Source organism: Mustela nivalis (genome assembly GCF_964662115.1).
Source record: "Mustela nivalis genome assembly, chromosome: 4".
NCBI lineage: Eukaryota > Metazoa > Chordata > Mammalia > Carnivora > Mustelidae > Mustela > Mustela nivalis.
Window position 1 is genome coordinate 94,396,381 of NC_139023.1, and position 22,089 is coordinate 94,418,469.

At 39.6% G+C, this 22,089-nt stretch overlaps 1 protein-coding gene across 3 annotated transcripts in view; it reads left to right on the forward strand.

The window, feature by feature from the left end:
* Positions 1-19,747: 19,747 nt before the first annotated feature.
* ARSJ (arylsulfatase family member J) overlaps positions 19,748-22,089 on the forward strand; it is a gene marked incomplete at its 5' end in the record, with an annotated part of 87,972 nt that continues 85,630 nt past the window's right edge. The window contains one exon of one of the 3 annotated variants that reach the window (XM_082727757.1): positions 19,748-20,009. In XM_082727757.1, coding sequence (XP_082583883.1) covers positions 19,999-20,009 — 11 coding nt within the window. Of the gene's footprint in view, positions 20,010-21,544; positions 21,943-22,089 lie in introns of those variants that run through there. The other 2 variants (XM_082727752.1, XM_082727753.1) reach the window with 2 other exon arrangements.

Genomic DNA, 22,089 nt, shown 5'->3' on the forward strand with positions numbered 1-22,089 from the left:
TCCCAGTGTGCCTGTGGAAGACAACATCATTTTTTTCAGCAAGACATTTGATGGAATTTAGCAGCATCGGGAGGTCCCACCCAATCTCTTTTCCATAGATGGGGATGGGCATTTAACTGAGGCATTTTTAGAAGCTAAGAAGAAATACCAAATATCCCAGGATTTTCATATTCACTGAAGATAATTAGACGTAATATAGGAAGGAACTGTGTTTCATACAACATCAGTTTCCATGGCCCCCTTTTCCTTCAGCTAGTGTTTGTTAAGAACTTGGTATGGAGGGGTGCCTGGGTGGCTCAGTGCGTTTGTTAAGCCTCTGCCTTGGGCTCAGGTCATGAACTCAGGGTCCTGGGATCCAGCCCCGCATCGGACTCTGCTCAGCGGGGAGCCTGCTTCCTCCTCTCTCTGCCTGCCTCTCTGCCTACTTGTGATCTCTCTCTCTCTGTCAAATAAATAAATAAAATCTTTAAAAAAAAAAAAAAGAAGAAGAAGAAGAAGAAGAACTTGGTATGGAGCAGCCACTGTGGTAAGCCCTGGGCCTAGAATAGTGAACAAAACCTAACCTAGTCCCCTATTTCCAATGCGGGGATTGCCATTAGCCAAATACAATATCTTTGTAAGCTGAAATAAAGATTTTGGACAAAAAGGAATATGGAGTAGATGAAAAGCAGGACAGATATATGATGAGATCTGTGATTTTTTTAAAGTAATCATTGAATGTAGAAAATCAAGTAATTACTCACTAGTAAAATGTTCTAATGTCATTTTTCAAGGGAACTGACTTTTCAGGTTAGTTAATGAAAGTACACATAGAAGAAACCTCATTTTGTGTGCACTTGTCTGGAACTTGAAAAAAAGTTTTATATTCTGTGAGGGAAAACATGTAAGCTGCGCAACATTCAGGCAAAGCTACTCTATGTTCATGGTATATTTGGTGTCTACTGTGTAGTCTTTTCATGCATGTTTTAACTGGAATAGGGTCTGAGTGGGTGGTAAGCAACCACCCTTCGTTAAAACTTGCTCTACTCATTTGCTCTATAAAGTTTCAGAATACAGCTACCCATGGGACTAGATTCAATTAGTTATTATTTATGAATCAAAGTATTAGGTCAACATGGTCCTTAAAATAAACCCTAATATAAAATATACCATTATAACAGATTCCTCTAGTTAGTCCAGAAAATGACATTGACAGGAAATTCAGCTAACATGATATAGAAATGTTAAATTAGAATAGTATTTATTTATTTATTTTAAAGATTTTTTTTATTTATTTGACAGACAGAGATCACAAGTTGAGAGGCAGGCAGAGAGAGAGAGAGGAGGAAGCAGGCTCCCTGCTGAGCAGAGAACCCAATGTGGGGCTCGATCCCAGGACCCTGGGATCATGACCTGAGCCAAAGGCAGAGGCTTTAACCTACTGAGCCACCCAGGTGCCCCTAGAATAGTATTTCAAAAAAACTTTCTACTGAAAGTAATTTAAATAAAATATGTTTCAAAATGTTTGATGAGATAACTCTCCCATCCTTATCTTTCCATCTTTATATAATACATTTTTGTATATGTGCTATATCTGAGATTCCATTATTCTTCCACGATCTCTTCCTATTTAACCTCGCATTAATGGAAACACCACTATTTGCTTACCATTCCCTACACAGTTTAAACTTCAGAAAGTCTCTGATATTTTATTTACTTCCTTCCCTTGCATCTGATCTTTTCTACTTCACAAGGTATGAACTAGAAATATTCTCATTACAAACGTCATCTAAGTTTATCACACTGAGGAAAAGTATGCTTAATGCAAATCAGAATTATTTTCTATCTATCCATTATTAATTTGAAAAACACTCTTCATACTAGCTGTATACACATAAATACTGGTTATTTTGTGTTGAATTCAAATACACATAAATTAATTGGATAGTTCCACAAAGAGATAATATATGATTAAATGTACATTTACATGTAAATTTTTATAAAAACTATTAACATATCATAGATTACAGATTCCTTAAAATCATTCCAAATTTATGAATGTTACAAAACTTGTTTTGATATGGTATTAAACTGAAACAAATAATAAATATACTCAATTTCTTTTCAAAGGTTTTTAAGGAGCATATAGGGCTTTTTTTCTAGATTTATTTATTTTGTTATTTGAGAGAGAGAGAGAGAGAGAGAGAGGAAGATCGTGGGCATGCACACATGCACACACCCGCACACACAGGGGAGGGGCAGAGGGAAACGGAGAGAACCTCAAGCAGACTCCCTGCTGAAAGAGTACTCTATCCCAGGACCCCTAGATCATGACCTGAACCAAACTCAAGAGTTGGACGCTTAACCAAGTGAGCCACCCAGGTGCCCCAAGAGGAATATAGTTTATAAAACACTTTGTGGGTCAAAATCTCCAATATGCTAATAGAAACATCTGCAGAAAATCTGTTTGTGTTTTTAATTTATTGTGGTAAGTAAACACAAGATAGCCACAATAGGAAACATGTCTTATAAAACCTTATTTTTATGAGCCAGATCTTCAATATTAAAAGGAAATTACATCAATTGCAATAACATTTAAAGCACAGAAGGGCTCTTCTCATGAGATTATTTTAATATAAAAAGCTGACAACACTTTTTAATAGGGAATGCTGTTTTAAAAGGCATTTGAAAAAAATCTTATCAGCAAAATCAATGCTCTCCATTTTGGACAAGAAATATTGCAAATCATGTGCATTTGTTTTAATGTCGCCCAAAGATGGTGTTATTGCTTCAGCTGACCTATTGACTTAAAATCAAATGCTTCCTAAGAGTTGGGGGTGGGGAGGCTAAGCAGGGGAAAGGAGAGGTTCCCCTCAAGAACTCATCATAGGAATATATTCTTTGCCATCAAAATCCTTGAGGAGAACACAGGCAGCAACCTCTTTGACCTCAGCCGCAGCAATATCTTCCTAGGAACATCGCCAAAGGCAAGGGAAGCAAGGGCAAAAATGAACTATTGGGATTTTATCAAGATCAAAAGCTTTTGCACAGCAAAGGAAAGTTAACAAAACCAAAAGGCAACTGACAGAATGGGAGAAGATATTTGCAAACAACATATCAGATAAAGGGCTAGTGTCCAAAATCTATAAAGAACTTAGCAAACTCAATACCCAAAGAACAAATAATCCAATCAAGAAATGTGCAGAGGACGTGAACAGACATTTCTGCAAAGAAGACATCCAGATGGCCAACAGACACATGAAAAAGTGCTCCACATCACTCGGCATCAGGGAAATACAAATCAAAACCACAATGAGATACCACCTCACACCAGTCAGAATGGCTAAAATCAACAAGTCAGGAAATGACAGATGCTGGCGAGGATGTGGAGAAAGGGGAACCCTCCTACACTGTTGGTGGGAATGCAAGCTGGTGCAACCACTCTGGAAAACAGCATGGAGGTTCCTCAAAATGTTGAAAATAGAACTGCCCTATGACCCAGCAATTGCACTACTGGGTATTTACCCTAAAGATACAAACGTAGTGATCTGAAGGGGCACGTGCACCCCAATGTTTATAGCAGCAATGTCCACAATAGCCAAACTATGGAAAGAACCTAGATGTCCATCAACAGATGAATGGATAAAGAAGATGTGGTATATATACACAATGCAATACTATGCAGCCATCAAAAGAAATGAAATCTTGCCATTTCCGATGACATGGATGGAACTGGAGGGTATTATGCTTAGCGAAATAAGTCAAGCAGAGAAAGACAACTATCATATGATCTCCCTGATATGAGGAAGTGGAGATACAACATGGGGGGTTAAGAAGGTAGGAGAAGAATAAATGAAACAAGATGGGATTGGGAGGGAAACAAACCGTAAGTGACTCTTAATCTCACAAAACAAACTGAGGGTTGCTGGGGGGAGAGGGATTGGAAGAAGGGGGGTGGGGTTACGAACATTGGGGAGGGTATGTGCTATGGTGGGTGCTGTGAAGTGTGTAAACCTGGCGATTCACATACCTGTACCCCGGGGGGTTAAAAATATATTATATGTTTATAAAAAATCAAAAATTTTTTTTAAAAAGGGTTAATGAATAAATAAATGTGGTAAATGTAAAAAAAAAAGAATATATTCTTTGCCAAATCTACTTATTTTTTGAAAATTAAATTCTTTCTGAATAATTGTGCATAAGAACTGATCTTACTAATGATATACTTATGGAGTGTTGTATTTTAATTATTTTTTAATTAATATCTTCTGGCCTTTAATTATAAACAAGAAAGAAGACACCTACTTTAAAAAAGAATAATCAAGAACATGTAGTGAAAAAGGATAGCAGGAAAGAAGAGGCAAGAGGCCTGGACTTTCATTGACTCTTTAGTCACTGATTTGCTATGTGACCTTGAAAAGTTAAGGAATGACTTGAAGCCAGACTGTCTTTACTCATTTGTGAAGTGAATACATGGTAATGGTTACCAGCTGTTTCCAGGATTGATGAGTTTGGGTGTGATCCTCCCATGTTACAGAAATACACCCCAGCTAGGCCTGGCTAAGCCTATTACCAAAGGGACGGAGTATATCAGGAAGCATCAGGCCTGATATCCACCACACAGGATGCCACCCAGCTGGAGGCAGTCCAAGATGGTGACTAGGAGGATCCTGAGCCTGCCTCCTGCAGACATACCAAATCTACAGCTACACATGGAACAATCCCTCAGAAAAACACCTGAAAACTTACTAAACATTTCCTTTTCAGTGGCCAGTGAGAAAAGGGGAGGAGAGGCTGGGACGCAGTCTTGTCATAAACCCCAGCCCCAGCACAGCAACCCACAATCAGAAGAGAACTTACAAATCCAGAGCTTCTTTCTGAGGCAGGGAAAGGTTGGCATCTCACATCAGGACCTCAACTTTCACAATTTGCACCTGAGAGATAAGACCCCAAAATATCTCACTTTGAAGACCAATAGGGCTTTTGTCTACAAGACCCAAAGGGCTATAGCAAACTGAGAAACTGCCCTTAAAGGGATCATGTGCTGACCTACTCACCCCAGGACCCCAAGAGAAAGTTTGCAAGACACCCAGCCTATATGTGAAGGAGATCCATTTGCTAATCTTAGAGTGTCCACCAAATGGACAGTGGTCTCTTAGGATACTCTCTGGGGAACGAGGTGCATACAGGTGTAATTTTTGAGCTCTCTCTCTTCCTTGTTAAAGCCAGTAAGTGTCAGGCAACTTTTTTTTTTTTTTTTAAATCCTTGGGGGTGTTTTCTTCATGTTCTCCCTCTGCAATGCTCCACAATGCCAGTTTCTCTGGGGTGGGCGGGCAAAGGGGGCATTTATACACACAGCTGATGCCCTGGCTTTTATGTCTGATGTTTTTTGCAGCTGCAGCCCAGGGAGCACCCTTTGATTCCTGGCTCTCATGGTCAGGGGTACTTGCATTCCTGGATCCCATGAAACTCTAACAGTCAGACAGTTCTTCACAGACTCAGAGCACTGCACATGTAGCAACTAAAACACACCCCCCTGTTTTTCTGAGAGAGAGGCCTGTTTAGGTTGTCTGGGAGCTTTGGGCTGAAGGGCATGCTTCTGGTTGAGCTCACTTCATAGGAGCTTACAGAGGTGCTCTCAGGGAAGGAGTCAGCAGACTTGGGCTCTGTGCTTTCCCTCTGCCTTGCTCTTTCTCACTGGTATCTTCCAGGAAGGATCTTATAACTTTGTCTGATGCCCTGATTTTTGTAGCTGCTGCTAGAGGACACCTCTACACCACCTGGTTCTGGTGCCCAGCAGGGCTTATGCTCACAGGTCCTACAGGACTGTGTATATTTGCATACTTTAAAAGTTGTTGCCCGAGGCTTTGGCTTCCAATCAGTCTGATTCTAGGTGCAGAGATCTCCCCCTCTGGGACACTGACAGGTCTTGGGACACCCTCACAACTGGAAGCCATGAAAAATAAAATAGGCTAATTAGATAATTACAAAGATTCAAAAGACTACCAAGAACTAGGGCAAGGTTCAAATGATAATATTCATCTCTTCTACAGGAAGCTATTATTTCAAGACTGGAAGAGGTGGCTGTTACACCTAATACAGAGAAACATGGAGATTCAAGCAAAATGAGGAAATAGGGGAATAGGTTCTAAACAAAAGTACAAGACAAAACCTCCAGAAAGAAATGAAACAGAGATAAAGAAACAGAGAAGAGTTCAGAGTAATGGTCATAAAACTGCTCACCAAACTTGGAAGAAGAATGAATGAACACAGTAAGAAGTTTAAGAAAATGACAGAAAATAAAGAAAGTACTGAACAAAAGTCACAGAGCTGAAGAATATAATAACTGAACTGAAAATTACTGCTCAACAGCAGACTGGATGAAGACTGAATGAAGCAGAAGAAAGGCAGGTCGGGTGAGTGTGCAGAGGACGTTGGGCACACTGAAAGAAAAGCCCTCTCCTAGTCACTGCGGAACCAGGAACAGAGAGGACAATAGGAAAAGCAGGAAGAAAAAGAGAAAAAAGAGACAAAAATCTAGCACATTTTGATCACCACTATAAAATGCAGATAGACATAGTACTTCAGGGTAAAATTATGAGAAGTAAAGAACTTGACTCTTTTTGGAAAAACCTTAGCAAAATTCCTGAAATATGAAAGTGCTAAGAAAAAGGGGTTTTATGGAGGTGGCTTGGGATCCAGACTGACTTGGTTCAGATTCCTATTCCAGTATATGATTTATATAACTAATTAATTAATTTCCTTTTGTCTCAGTTTCCTTAGTTATAAAATGAAAGCAATGATACTACCCATTCACAGGGCTGATGCAAGGATAAATATGTTAATAACCACATAGAACAAAGAACGGTGCCTGGCACCACTAAGCCATTCAATAAATGTTACAGTTACAGTGAGCTTATCACTTCCCACCAGATTCTGTGCATGATGCTTTCACAAGATTATCTCATTTTCCATGTCTAATTAATGTTTTCTGGGGCAAAAAAAGCCTATATGGTAATTTATATTCTCTTTTAAAAAGATATCATGAGGATAATATTACATTTATGACTCAAAGAAATCTAATATAAAATAATTTTGAGGTAGATAGCACTGTACAGTATGCTATTTAAATACCATAATGAAAAAAATCCATGGATGTTTTATTTATTCCACAAATATTTACTGTTTTTTCACTATGTACCAGACATATGTCGAAACCCTCTATGCAGAATATTAACAGATTTCTTTTGAAAAGCTCTTCTTATTATCTTATTATCTGACAAAGGTTAAGGTCAGAATAAACTTTCTACCAAGTACATTATATTCATTAATTTTATTCCCATTATATTCGTAATTTTCCCCTCTAGTTTTGTACTTCCTTTCTAAGAAGACATTCAGCTTCCTGTTTTCTTCTCACTTTGGTCTCTGCAATCAGTCCTTGTTGGTCTTTCCATTCCCATCTCGAGATGCTTCTCCTTTAGGAAGGCTCCATCACTTCTAATTCTTTGTATCATGGCCTGAGCTCAGATAGCGCCAAATTAACTATCGCAGGAGGATTGTTGCCGTATAGCAAACCATATCCAAACTGAGTGGTCTGAAATAACAGTCACTTCGTTTGCTCCTGGTTCTGTGAATAAACTGGGCAATTACGGTCTGGGCCTGCTCAATGGATCTCTGGTAACGCAGCTGGGGCTCATGGTCCAGAATGGCCTTATTTAGCTAGGTGGTTCTAGTATGCCTCATCTCTGGAAGCAGGGATTACTTGTCTTTGCTTCATGTAATTTCCCATCCTCCAGTAGGCTATTACTGGTTTCTACCCACAAGTTCTGAAAAACAGAAAGAGAAAAGGCAAGTCCCCAGATACAAGCACTTTTTAAACCTCTGCTAATATCAAGTTCACTTGTGTCCTACTGACCAAAAGAAGTCATACAGTCAAACTCACATTCAAGGAGAGGAAAAAATGAATTCCTCCTCTTAACTGGAGGAGTTTTAAAGAAGACAGCATACAGTGATATGAAGAATTTATGGCTAGTGTGCACAAGAGGCTAAGCCTCAAAAAAAAAAAAAAAGCAAAGTATCATAAATATTGGATAAAAATAAAATTTTTGGTATTTGAAAATTCAAAAAAGCATTAAAGTGATTATAATGAAAAAAATCAGTACTACATTGGATTGCCTTACACTTATAATGATAGAAGATCTTGATGTTTTAAATTACATATGGAGCAAACATAGGCACCAATTTCTTTTCATGACTTAGTTTCTTAGTCTCTTTGGGCTGATAAAACAAAATAACACAGGCTGGATGGTTGGGGTCTGATCCCACACTGGGTTCGGACCTCTGTTTTAGACTCTCAGAGATGTACATCATCTTCACAGCACTCATTGCAATTGTAACTAATCACTGTTATCAGTTCACCCAGTAAACTGCAATTTTCATAAAGGGGTGGACCATGCCTATTTTATACCCTGTTGTATGTATCACCAATGACTGACTAATAGTGGACCCTTATGGTTGTTAATTGAATGAATGGCAAATCAGGAAAGAGAAAAGAACAAAGGGATAAGTATACAAACATATCGTTGAAATTGATTAAGAGTATGTGAGCTAGGTAATATAGCAGAGAGGCCTGCCTGCCAAAGTTAACAAAGGAAATGGTAATCCCCTCAGAGAATGATAACAAATAAAGATGTATTTTGTAGGAATTAAAGTAGAAGAAGGGTGTGAGCAAAGATTTACCATTTTGAGGATTAGAAGGCCCAAAGTGAAACTGAACCCAAGGGTGGACACAAGTGAACTTGATATTAGCAGAGGTTTAGTGGAGTTAAGTAGGACATTGGGCAATGAAAGTAGTTGATTAATCAAAAAACCAGAAATAGTACAGTAGGCCTTGGCAAGAGGGGCACCTGCCGTGGGTTCCCACCCTGTGAGAGACTATTGTCTGGCCATCCTCCAGTCATGCTCCTTCCCAAAAGGCAGGGATCCCACCCAGAATCCATATACCTCCTTCAAGATCATGTTTGGAATGTCTGGGACCTGGACATTCCATGCAAAGATCACTCTTCATGTCTGTCCTCCTGAGGGTGGGTCACACAGCTACAGTAGGCTCTCTGGATGAAGGGGAGAGCAAGACAGGACTGTTAAAGGGCAGTCTGGCCACATGGTCTGGAGAGGCTACATACTTTTAGAAGGGTCTTGTGGTATAGGAGCAGGAGCAGGGGAAGAAAGAAAGAAGAGTAAACAAGGACTGGGGACCAGAGGATCATGGAACTCTGACAAATCCAGGAATTCTAATCTTGAATCAGGTTTCCAGCTCTCAAATTGGTATCTTTGTTTCCAATATATATTCCTATGCTCTTCCTATAAAAAAAAGAGAATGCAAGCTTTCTAGGGCAAAAATAAGTTGGACAGAAGCTAAACTGATGAAGTCAGAGATTTCAAACTGAGTCTTGACTTATTAGCTTGACTTATAACTTTTAAATATTTAAATATATGGCATATAGACCTCCATTTTTAATCTTGACACCAGCCCTGCAATGTCAGGGGTGGGCCTACCCAGGATGTATACCTTATACTAGAAATCTATGATTCTAAAATGATCTTTCACTGTGGGTTGATCTTGGCTGGTTATGGACTTTTCAGTATCCATAACTCTTGTTTTTATGTGGAAAGTTAACTAGACTATTCCACAACCATTGGCTTAGGTTTAGAGTTCCACCTACTCTTTTCAGATGGACGCTGAGTCATGTATTTGCTCAGGAATCCCTAGAGGCTAGAGGTTTTCTGAACTCAGAGAAATGAATAAAATTAGGGAGAGAAGAAGAACGTACAGGCATATGGTATTGGATGACTTCAAAACACTTTCGTGTATATTGTCCTAATATGGTTCTTAGAACTACTCTGTAAAAATAGATAGGGAAGTTTTCTCAGTTGAGAAAACTGAAACTCCAAGAGCTTGTGCCATGGTGAATTTGAAACTAATCTTCAAATATCCTTTTCTTTTTCAAGTAAGGAAAGAGGTGATATATTACAAAATTTGAGGGTTTTTTTCCTTAACAAAATAAGATATGTAAACCTACAGTGAATACATATATGTATTCTCATCATGAGAAGATGGTGTAAGCACTTTTTGAAAAGATACAAATTCCTCTAAGCTGGTTTCTGTTTGAAATCTCTCTGACTTCATCAGTTTGGCAGGTGTCCAACTGGCTTATGCCCTAGAAATCCTGCACTTTCTTTTATTAATGAGAAAGAAAGGGAACCAAAAAAAAAAAAAAAAAGCGAATTTAAAGGATATAATTTTAGGGATATTTTTTATCCAATTCTTTATTTTTACTTGAGGTCACTGCAACTTAGAAAAGCTAAGTCAGTTGCCCTAAATCTCAGGGAGATAGAAGGAAGAGCTAGCATGAAACTACATCAGATCCAGATCTCGGAGTTTTCCTCCTCCTCTGTGTCCTATGTAATAGTCTTTACTTCCTCCAGTTATTTTTATTCTTTCTTTCTTGTTACTTTCTATTCTTTTTGACATGGTCTCTGCTACTAGTTTGAAATTATGTATAAGATATGCATACATATATCTTATATGTTAACATATATTTTTGTATATATATATTTCTGGTGTACAAAATATTTCACATTATTATTTTCACTATGCATTACTTTAGGTGCATATTTTATGTCCTTTATTATATTCATAATTATCATTTCTAATTGTCATTGCATTGCATCAGGTTGATGACTCATGATATATTTAATCCATTTTCTATCACTTAACACTAAGATTTATATTTGTAGATAGTGCTCCCATGACCAGTTTTATTAACTATTTCTTTATTCTACTACATTATTTTCTTAGGATAAAATGTCAAAGAATGATACTACTGCACTAATATGTAAAGATATTTGTGGTTTGTATGTTATACTGTTATATATACTGCCATGTTATTTTTTGAAAAATATTTATCAAACAAACACTCTCAGCAGAGTATCAGTTTCCATCCACTCTTACTGATACTACAATTCATATATCATTCTTTTTACTAGTTTAATAGGTATAGAAATTATAATTGTTTGCTTTACTTTATATTCCTTTCATTACAAATAAGACCAACATATTTACTCTTTTGATCCATTTCTATTTGCATTGGTTGTCCAAATTCTTTACGTATTTATTATTGGAGGTCAAGATATTTTTCTTAAAAATTTGAATGAACTCTTTTAGTGGAATACATTTGAACTCTTTTCTTGTTATGTTACTAGAGATACCTCCCCAGTTTATTTTCCTTTTTCACCTTAATTTTGTAACAAATTTTCATACAATCAACATTTCCTATCTGTTAAATTGAACAAGAAAAGCCAGTGGATACCTCAATTTGTTTTTATTTCTCAATGTCTCTAAATTCTGTGGGCCTACTTCCTCTTGCTCTTCAAACTTCTGGAGTCAATCCTAAAAGCAAATAGTCTTGTGATTTCTCTGCTTCACAAAATCTGACATTCAGATTTAGGATACATATATTGTTATGAAAACTATAAAGTTCATTTAAAGCATATCTTTTGTCCCTTCCTCAGATCAGCACTACTTCAGCCTGGAAACCTAGAGTACTTCTCTCGTTTACTCTTCCCTGCCTAGTACTCCACCCTTCCTTCCCTATCATGTTAACTTCAACTTCTCCTCCTCCAGGATGAATGTGCAAGGACAGAGAAAGGTGAGAGAGTCAAGTAAGTCCTTAAATGACCAGTATGATGCACTCAGGGCCTGGCAGTTGTTCAAGGGTAACTTTTTGTTGTATGTGCTCCCAACCAGCTTTTGACCATCTCCTATCTGCAGTATCTCTAGGCATAAAATGGAGAGTTAGCCCTCCAGACTGGTCACTTACCTTTTGACTTTTTTTTTTTTTTTTTTTTTTTTTTAAAGTCTGATTGAGTCTGTGGGAGACCTTTCTGAACAGGACCAAAGACAACTCAAGGCCCCCTTTATTCATACATGGCCCACAACTGGTTCCCAGGAAGGCTTCAAACATCCTTTGTCCTGACAAGCTGTGGGAGAGCTGGCTAGTCCCTGGGAGCCTCTCTCTTTCTCTGGCTCATTGGCAGTCAGTCCTGAAGAGGCTTCTTCAAGCAGCAGCCAGACATGAGACCACTTGAATCTCAGAAGGTTAGCACCTCCCTCCTCAGGCCCCTGTAGACAGGGTGAGGAGTTCTCAGGGCACACCAACAAGTTATTAAAATATCTCTTCACTCATACTCTCCAATCACCACATGCTCTGACCCTCTTACTACCTTTGCATGGGTAAGAATGTTAAGAGTTGTCAAACTGGTTTTTAATAACTCCTTTGAAAACTGGCATCTTGTTCTGGCACACCTCTTAGGAAAATCACAGCTTTGAATTTTGGTATCTTAGTTAAAATATCTGATTTAATACTCTGTTGTAAGTATTTTATAATTATCTGTCATTAAAATTTCTATATCACTTAAAAACCAAAAATAGAAGAGTTTCCCTACCTATATTTCATATAATCAATTAAATTTTCTGTTGGGCTTCCTTCAACTTTTTTTTTTTTTAACATATAGCTCTCTAATTTCAACTAGATGTTTTTCTCTTGGTATGTGCTATAAGATATGGGTTAATTAATCTTTTTTGATGTGGTTATATAATTATCTAATTATTATGTTCATCATTCTAAATGCTTAGTTTCTTTTATTTTGAGAAATTTATTTTCACATATTGTTTTCCTATAGTACCAGGTTTTGTTCTCTCCTTTCTTTCATCAATTAGTATTAAATTATTGTTGTAGAGTAATAAGTCCTAACTATGGTCAGGTAGGATCTTTATGTCATTTGGTAAGAGTTTATCATGCATTTAAGAATAGTTCACAAAGTGGGAGTTTTCAAATCAGCAGTGGAATGAGGCTCAGAGGTATATACTTATCAGATAGTTCATATAATGACAATACAGGGCCGTTTGTTCTATATGATGATTGGTTATGGCACTGGACTTTCCTTAGTGATAGGTTAAAAGTGATTACCTCGTGCCAATTTAGGGGAACAGCTTGTTTTAACTCTTATTCTTCTTACAAATATTATCATTTGTTGAGTTCTGAATTATCATCAGTCTGAGGTTTTATTGGAATGACATTACACTATAAATTAATTTAAGAATAATTATAATAGGAATAAAAATTAAAACAAGCCTTAATACTACTTGCAATGGCAAAGGCTATTCTATGTGCTTTCATGAATTAACTCATTTAAGTCTCAAAACAACTGTGGTCGACTTAATTTTTTGCTCCATTTCATCACCTCTTCTGGCATCAACAACTTTTTTATAGCCTCATCCAGGGAAGGACATATTTCCCACTCCTTGACTCTGAGCTTAGTTATAAGATTTGCACTGGTCAGTGAAATGTAAACAGGTAAACGGAGCCTTGATATGTGTTTGTTTGGTTCAGCTTGATCTCTTGTGCTTCACCTAGGCCCCAACAAGAATTTGTGTCCATCCCACTGATCCCAGGAGGAGATGGGAAACAGTTGGAGCAGATCTGGCCCAGCAAATCCTCAAATCCATAAGAACATATTATTGTTGCTTTAAGCCTTTGAATTTTAGGAGTAGTTTGTTACGCAGCATTGTTTGGTGATAGATAAGTAACATGACACACTATGAAATAGGTATTGTTATTATCCATATTTTGCAGATAAGAAAAATGAGGCAAAGAGAGGCTCAGTAACTTATCAGCTAGCAAGGGGGAAGTATGATTCTTTGGTGCATCTTTCTGATCAATTTTATAACACTGAGTCCTTAGTTTAGAAAACAGTTTATTCAAAACTGTGTATTCAAATATTTTCAACTACCAATATAAATATATACTTTTCCTTATAAAGGCTTTGCACGTCTTATCTGGCTCCTCTAACATTTATATGATTTGATGATTATCAATTTCTTTTAATAGATTTTGAGTTAAAATAAAACCCTGTTTTCTTTTCAAACCTACTTTGTTCATCAACACTTCAATACTATAGAGCTCTGTCATTGTCTGATAAGAAAAGAGCTTTAGTAAGTTCTTTGTAGAGAGCTTGTTCCAATGAATTAACACCTACTATGTTCCTCATCTCACTGTTCTCTTCACTCTTGACTTTATTGACCTTTCTCACTTCCTTGTGTGTTAGTTCTCTTCTTCTTAGCTATTTGATACTCTGTTCTCCTATGATGTCATTCTCTTGTTTTCTCTTGGTACAACCACCTGATGTAACTTAACCTAGGTTTTTTCACATGTAAAATGATAATAATAGCATCTATCTGCAGAGACTGTGAAGAGTACTGGGATAGTTCATGAGAAACCACTTAGCATAGTGCTGGCACCATGCCATTATTGAGTAATGTTCAATAAAACTTGCCATCTTTGCAGTTACATTTCTCTTGCTACTTCTTGGTTTCCCTGTGGACTCTATTTCATCTTCCCTATCCTAAATAGCTCTGTCCTAGGCTCCTTTCTCACTACGTATTCTCCAAATTCCCTTGGGAAATTTTACCTACCCTGTCTAGATGTGGATACAATTTTCTCTCCTCCCTTGTTCTCTGAGGTCCAGACCCATATATCCACCTATCAACTGCACTCCTCCATTGAGATGCTTCACATATCTCAAGTTCAACAACACCAGAGCAAGTTCTTCCATTTAGTCTTCAAACTGCTAGTCCTTTCAAGACTTCTACCATTATAAATGGTACTACCATTCAGGCAATTTCCCTAAACCTGAAACTAGGTATAATCACTTATTCCTCCCTCATTTTTATTCTCCAATCACCAACTTCTATTAGTTTCACCACTATATCTTATACATTCATATGATTTTTATTCTTAAGATTTACATGATTCATATAGTCTTTAAAACATATGATTTTTATAAATTCATGCAGTCCAAAATTGGGAACACGCTACTTTCTGGATGCCAGATTGGGCACTTAGTCTTACTGAGTAGCCTTGACTCTAGATTTCACTAGCCTCATTGAGACCAGAAACTAGCAACCTTGGGAGGTCAGTACCTTTGAACAGGACAGACCTTTGGCTCATGCCACAGGAAGAATACTACAGATCCTGCCAGAAGACATCACTATAGATGAGCTGGGTTTAGAATTCAGCCTTTCCTTCCAGTCTTTCCTTTCAGTGTATCTGAATCCAGCAGTGCCTGCACGGTCTATTGCCCCTGTCACTCACCCACTTAAGCTTTAATGCCTTTCCCTTCTTTTCTTGATCCTGGTGGCTTGGCTATATCCCAACTTTAATTCTTCCTACCATCTAACAGAAACTCATTGTTCAGCCCTCAGATGTTCTGACTCTAGATTTATCCACCCCTTTTTCAGCTGTGTTTCCCATATTGTATTGATAGATGGCACCAACATCATCCATTAAATAATCCTATCAAAACTTCAATGATTTGGCTTCTAAATCAGTGGTTTTTCAAAATTCTATACATACCACAATCACCTGGAGAGGTTTTCTTAACATAGATATCCCCAAGCTCTGGATATTTTTATTTCAGTCTTGGGTGGAATTTCCTATTTAAAATAAATAAATAAATAAATAAATAGCCCTAAAAGAATCTGATGGGCAGCCAGGTCTAGAAATTGAAATGCTACATTGCTATGCAAATAATAAAGAATTTTACTTAAAATTCCACTGTACAAACTCTGTTTAAAAGTCTGCTTTTGCACATTTGTTGAATGAAAGATCTTGTCTTTGACAGTTCAGATTTTCTGAGTTCCTAATGTCAAAAACCTTGTTACTTTTGGGTAGCTATGTTTATACCCTGTTGAAATTTTAGTGTCCCTCACATTATTCAAATTGTTACAGCTTATTTCAACAGAGACTTCCCAAGAAAGAGAAGTGATCTTTACTTAACAATTACTGAATCAGTTACTTAACCACCCTAATCAGAGAGCTCTTGTTTCTTGAGACAATGGCTCAAAGCAGCCTTCATTCTGGAGTCTAATGAAGAGTTAATAAAGATGAATAGGGAGTTGATTATATAGAAAGCATATCGAAATGGCCATATTAGGACAAATGTTTCTTTTAGACTGTGCATGAATTTAAACTTGGTGACTACTCCTTCATTTTTAAGTACTTACTGTGCTTATAAACCTAAACAAGCAGCAACCGACTTTTAAATCTTTTTAATAGTCTACAAATCTCTGGAGTGACTATTTTCACAACTTTTTAAGCCTACATTTAAACATCAGCTGTATCTTTTAAGCATCTAATTACATGTTTAGTTGAAAATAAGTGTGTATAGAAGAAAGGGAAATAGGGTAGCAGGCATGCTCTCTTACTAAGCAAAATAACAACAATGACTTATCTAGGTGTAACTAGAACAACTACTTATCAATAGTAAGCTAGGGCATTTCCGCTCATGCATACTGGGGGCTATGGGAAATGCCTTTATGGCAAGGATTAACATGAATGTTTCAAAGAAATTTGTGCAACTATCCATTTTAGTGTTTTTCTATGATTTTCTTAACTTCTCTCTTTACTGATAGGCTTTTCATATGCACTCCTGAATTCCACCCTGGCATCCACCACCCATGTGGTCCCCTAAAGAGCCCCAGGCCACTCTGTGTTGTCTTACTCTGATCTCCCCTCTGATGGTGACCTTTTTGACAATACCTTCTATTATTTTCCTTTTCCATCTTCCAGTCAAAGAAGGTCCTTTACTGGGTCCCTGATTCCTTTGCCACTTGTTTTTCTCTTAAGTGATTAATTACTTCTTTCTAAACTTTTCACAAATGCCCCTCTCCCAGAAAATGTGTAGTCATAGCATAGTTATTTAATTTAAAGAGTATATTGCTGTAGAAATTTCACACTGTGGCGGATGTGTGATTCTAGTCTTTGTTCCTTCAAATCATTCCCTAAAAATGTCCTGGGATATCTCTTCCTATATTTTTATCATGTCTTGCCCTAATCAAAAAAAACTTGGATAGACTTAGTGCTCTTAGGGTAAAATTCAATTCTTCAAATTTTTTAAACTGAAGCCCTTATTTGTTGCTTCTATGTCTATGTCTTCTGTGTCTATAAATCTATACCAGGAAGGACCTTAATACGACTTACTTAAGTACTTTCTCATGTTACGTCCTTCTCACAGGACCTCATCACCCTAATGCCCTCAAATCAAGTTCCAGTGTTTTATACCTTTTCAAATCTTCTCAATATCTGGTGTGATCTGAACTTCCTAACATCATATACCATACGACCCCAGTCAAAAAGTGTTTCGAGCAGTTGGTCTTCCCTTTCCTTTTACCTGAAATGTCCTTCCTTTAACTTCCTCTCTTCTTTCCCAAATTTTGATTGTCATTTAAGGCAGAGCTACAGTCCCATCTCCTGATTAAACCTCACCTGAATAATCAGTCTGCACTAATTTCATCTCGAGGCAATTCTATTTCCTCTCTCTCTCTTTACTGAATCAAATAGTACCTTTAACTTTTGTAATGTCATCCCATGACTGTGTAATATGACTATATCTAGGCTAAAATAAACCTATGGTGTTGTTCTGTAAGTGAAGCTAATTCCTGAACACCCAAAATGCTGGCTTTAAAGTCAGGAAAAAACAGTTAAATTATAGAGGGTCTTTAATCTGGGATTAAAGACTCTACTGCTTAGAGTGCATGAAACCCAATCTTGTTATGAGAAATGTGAAGTTTATGTGCTTATAATACCAGCGTATGTACAGTAAAGGATAGGGCACTCAACAGCCTCTGATTTCATTCTCAAGGTATTTCTTGTGGATGTGGGAATAACCATTATCCATTTCCCACTTTGGCTAGGGCACCCAACCAATGGATTTTCCCTTTGACTCACATCTCATTTGGCCTGCTGTAGCATGACTATTCTTGTTTCTTGGCTCTTACTGCTAATTGTAAATAGTTCTTAGTTTCCCTTAATACTTGTACTATTTACTCCAGAAATGGCATTTTTAGGGCCAAAGTTCTGCCCTTCTATCCTCAATGTGGAGAGGATGCATGCCTTGTGTGAAGATTAAAATTCTCTAACTCTGGCAGCTGTGTTCTCTCTGTGCTATGTGGCTAGAAAATAACTTAATACCCACTTGCGGGAAGATTATTTTTTTAAAAACATGGGTTTTGAAGACGAATTTGCAAGTCTAAGTTTCCTGTAAAAGGAGATAACAGCTTTTCCTCAGCGCCACTAAGGTGCTCTGTTCTGCAGAAGCTAAGGCCAGGGAGGGGTGAGGCCCTCATTTCATCCTGTGATTAGCACCTTGCCTGGTAGCATCCATTCAGCATTCACCTGCACCATGGCCTCCTTCTGGGAGCTTGTCTGCTTCTATTCAACCCTCATCCTGCACAACGATGAGGTCTGGGTCACAGAGGATAGAGCAGCTGGTGTAAATGTTGAGCCTTCCGTGGGTGTAAATGTTGAACCTTCCTAGCTGGACTTGTGTGCAAAGGCTCTGGCCAATGTGAGCATCAGAAGCCTTATCTGCAAAGTAGGGCCTGATGGACATGTCCCAGGAGCTGGTGCAGCACCAGCAGAAGGTCCTGCTCCTTCCACCACTGCTGCCCCAGCTGAGAAGAAAGTAGAAGCAAAGAAAGAAGAATCAGAAGAGTCTGAGCTTTGGACTTTTTGACAAAACTTCTGTAATCTGTTCAATAAAAAGCTAAACTGTTAAAAAAGAACGAGGGGTGGATACCAAACAAAACATTTCTCTCAGTTTAAAGGTTACTTCCCTGCACCACCTCACCCACTAACCACACCCAGTCTAAGTCAGATTTCTTTGTTTTAAAATTTCTCTTAAATTTGTTCCTTTGCTTCAGAATACTACAGAATAGTAGGTAATATTTGGAGTCTGGGGATGATTCATTGATCAGCTTATCTCTTCCCATCAATGTAAGTTCCACAAGAGCAGATGCTGTGCCTGATTTAGTTAAACATTACTTTCCCTTGCTACTTGCATTGGCCCAGCTCTTCAGATATTTGTTGAATGGAAAAGTATGTCATAAAATTGGTAGAGAAAGAAAAGTAATAAAGTATGTAAAGCACTGTATAAACACTGTAAGTCATATGTATGTATATATGTATATATGGTATATAATCGGTATATAGAACACTATGGTTATCACATGGTAAGTCATAAATGTTAACATTATTATTATTATCTACTCTTACTTGAAATCTGAACTGAAAAGTACACTCTTTCTTGCAGAGCAACACGGACACTTCTTGTGCTACGTCATTGACTAACCCCAACTAAAAGCAGTCAATCCATCTGAATACCTGTTGACACTCAAGAACCTTGTTGGGCCTACAAGGCTGGGAACCTTACCTCAGTGCAATATTCAGTTCAGTCATTAGATATTTGGTGATTTATTTTACAGAATTGTTAAGATCATATTTCCAAATAGGACTTCTAACACGGCTCATCTCTCCACAGACTAATCAGAATGGCCTCATGGAAGAAAATAAACTAGTAGAAGCCCACACACATTAGCAAAATTACCTATATGGAGCCCACGGCAAGTTTCACAGGTGCTAAGTTTCCATTTTACGAAGGTTTTGCCTAGAAACTAAACAGGAACTTTAGCAACAAAAAGGAATTAAAAACAAATGGCTAAGTGAAACGTAGATTTATGCTTAGGCAATTGGGAGAATCTGGCTTTTTATGTGCCAGCCCATAGTAGGTGTTCAATAAATAACTTGAACAAATTTTGGAAAAGAAAAACATGTCTCAATGGCTCTTGGCATTGATTGCCTCCTCTATAGGTACCACAAATCCCTTTCCTGATGGAGCAGGGCTTTAAAAACCTGTGATTCTAGTAAAAGCAAGGCATATCTTCCTAGTCAGGACAAGCTTTTAAAATACTTTCACTCCACATAGTTAAAAAAAAAAAAATGATGAAGTTCCTGGAACTATTATATGGGAAATGGTTTCCTTACTGCAGGAGTGCAGACTGGGCTCTCAGTTCCCGAGGGTGAAATGTGTAACTCCTCCTCGCCCCACATTCTTGGCTGGAGATGCCCTGTGGGTAAGTTTGGGGAGCCGTTAGAATAAGGGGACAATTTCAATATCTTCACGTAGGGAGAACCTCTTGAGGAAGTCAGGCTGTCAAGGCCAGCAAAAGGGAAAGGAAATTCAATTAAAAAACTTGTAGTCGCGACTGTTAAAAAAAAAAAAAAACAAAAAAAAACGGGGGGGGGGGGAGGCGGGGATAAAGGAGTAGGAAAAATGGGGGGGGGGGTGGAGGAAAGAGACTAGTCAAGGAAAACTAGAAGAGGAAGAAAGTATGCCACGCAGTTTGTTGTTTCTCCTGCTCTTCTCTCGCACTCCCTCCGAAGCTAGAAAAAGTTTGCAAGCGCAACGTTCGGGATGGGCGAGAGAGCTCTTCATTTATGGACCCACGAAAAGAAGCGCCCGCTTCACCCCAACCGATCCGCGCCGCCGCGGTCTGCCCCTTGTCCGGATGATGGAGGGCAGCCGGGGAAACCCAGAGAGGAGTTAGCCCTGGCGGACCCCCCTGGATCCCGCAGGGGCCGTGCAGAGGCGCGCGGCTTTCCCTCCGTCCCGCAAAGCCTCCCCTCCCTCCTCCTCCTCCCGGAAAGGAAAAAGGAGAGACCTAACCTCTACACCAACCTTACCCCTCCCCCTCTTCCTGGAGGCGCTAAAGCAGAAAGTACCGTTCCGTGATTCACTGGACAGAAAAGAGGGAGGAGGCGGCAAAGAACGCCTGGTGCCCAAACTAAGTAAGTTGGCTGACAAAACGCACCCATCTTTCCGCGCCTCGGCCGGGTGCACCAACTCCGCGGAGACTGGTGGGCTCGGCGTGGAACGGCCACCGGGGCGGGGACCCCGCTTCGCGCCCCCACGCGCTCCAGCGGCCCGGAGACTCGGTGCCCGACGTTCCTGGAGGAAAAGGGGGGTTAGGCGCGGAAAGAAATCAGGAAACTGGGCTTTATCCCCCCCTCGTTTCGCCGCCTAGTGTCGGGGAGATTGGCAAACGCTCTGGAGAGGACCGGGAGAAAGAGCCCTGGAAAAGTGGAGAGAGTGGTCAGGAAGTCAGTCCCCTTCAGGCTGTTTATCTGCTAGAGCCGGGGCGAGGCGTGGCGGCCCGACTTCCAGGGCTTTCCAGGTGCGGGGACGCCGGACGGCGGGTCCCAGCGACCCGCGCGCGCCCGCGAGAGCCTCGCCCCGCAGCGTCCAGGGCGCTCTGGCAGGGGAAGCCCCCACAGAAGGGGGCTCTCAATGCCTTACTAGACTTTTTCTCCCGACAGCTTTTGGGTGGAAGCATTAACTTTGTGCGGAAGCCGCTCGCTCGGGGGAGCGGGGAGGAGGAGAAAGTGAAAACTGGAGGAGAAGAGCGACTCCTTGTTTTTCCGACGTCTCACCACTTCTACAAGGTTGACGTTGTTGGATGTGCTGACAGCTGAGAGGGGCGCAGGACTTCTTTCCAAGTGGAGACGGTCCACCGCCTGCTCGGTCGACCCCTCCCGCGTGCATGTGGGCGGCGGCGGCGGCGCGCGGTGCGTGGTTCTGCGAGTGGACTCTCAGCCGGGACCCGAGTGAATGGCCCCCAGGAGCTGTGCGGGGCCTCCGCCTCCCCCGCCTCCTCGAGCCTGGGTCTGGCCGGGAAAGATGCTAGCCATGGGGGCGCTGGCAGGCTTCTGGGTGCTCAGCCTCCTGACCTACGGTTACCTATCCTGGGGCCAGGGCTTGGAGGAGAAGGAGGAAGCGACCTTTCGAGCTCAGTCTGGAGAGAGACCGGAGCCCAGTACGGCTGCCACCTCCCAACCCCATCTCATTTTCATCCTAGCGGATGATCAGGGATTCAGAGATGTGGGCTACCACGGCTCGGAGATCAAGACTCCCACTCTTGACAGGCTCGCTGCCGAAGGCGTTAAACTGGAGAACTACTATGTCCAGCCTATTTGCACACCGTCCAGGAGTCAGTTTATTACTGGAAAGTAAGTGTTACCACTTCGTATATTTATTCCTTGGAGAAATTTTATGCATTTAATTAAGACCGAGCTCCTAATTTTAAGGAGTGACAGGGAAAAAAAAAAAAAAACCACATAGCAAACGAGTGAATGAATGAAATGTGGTATTGAGTT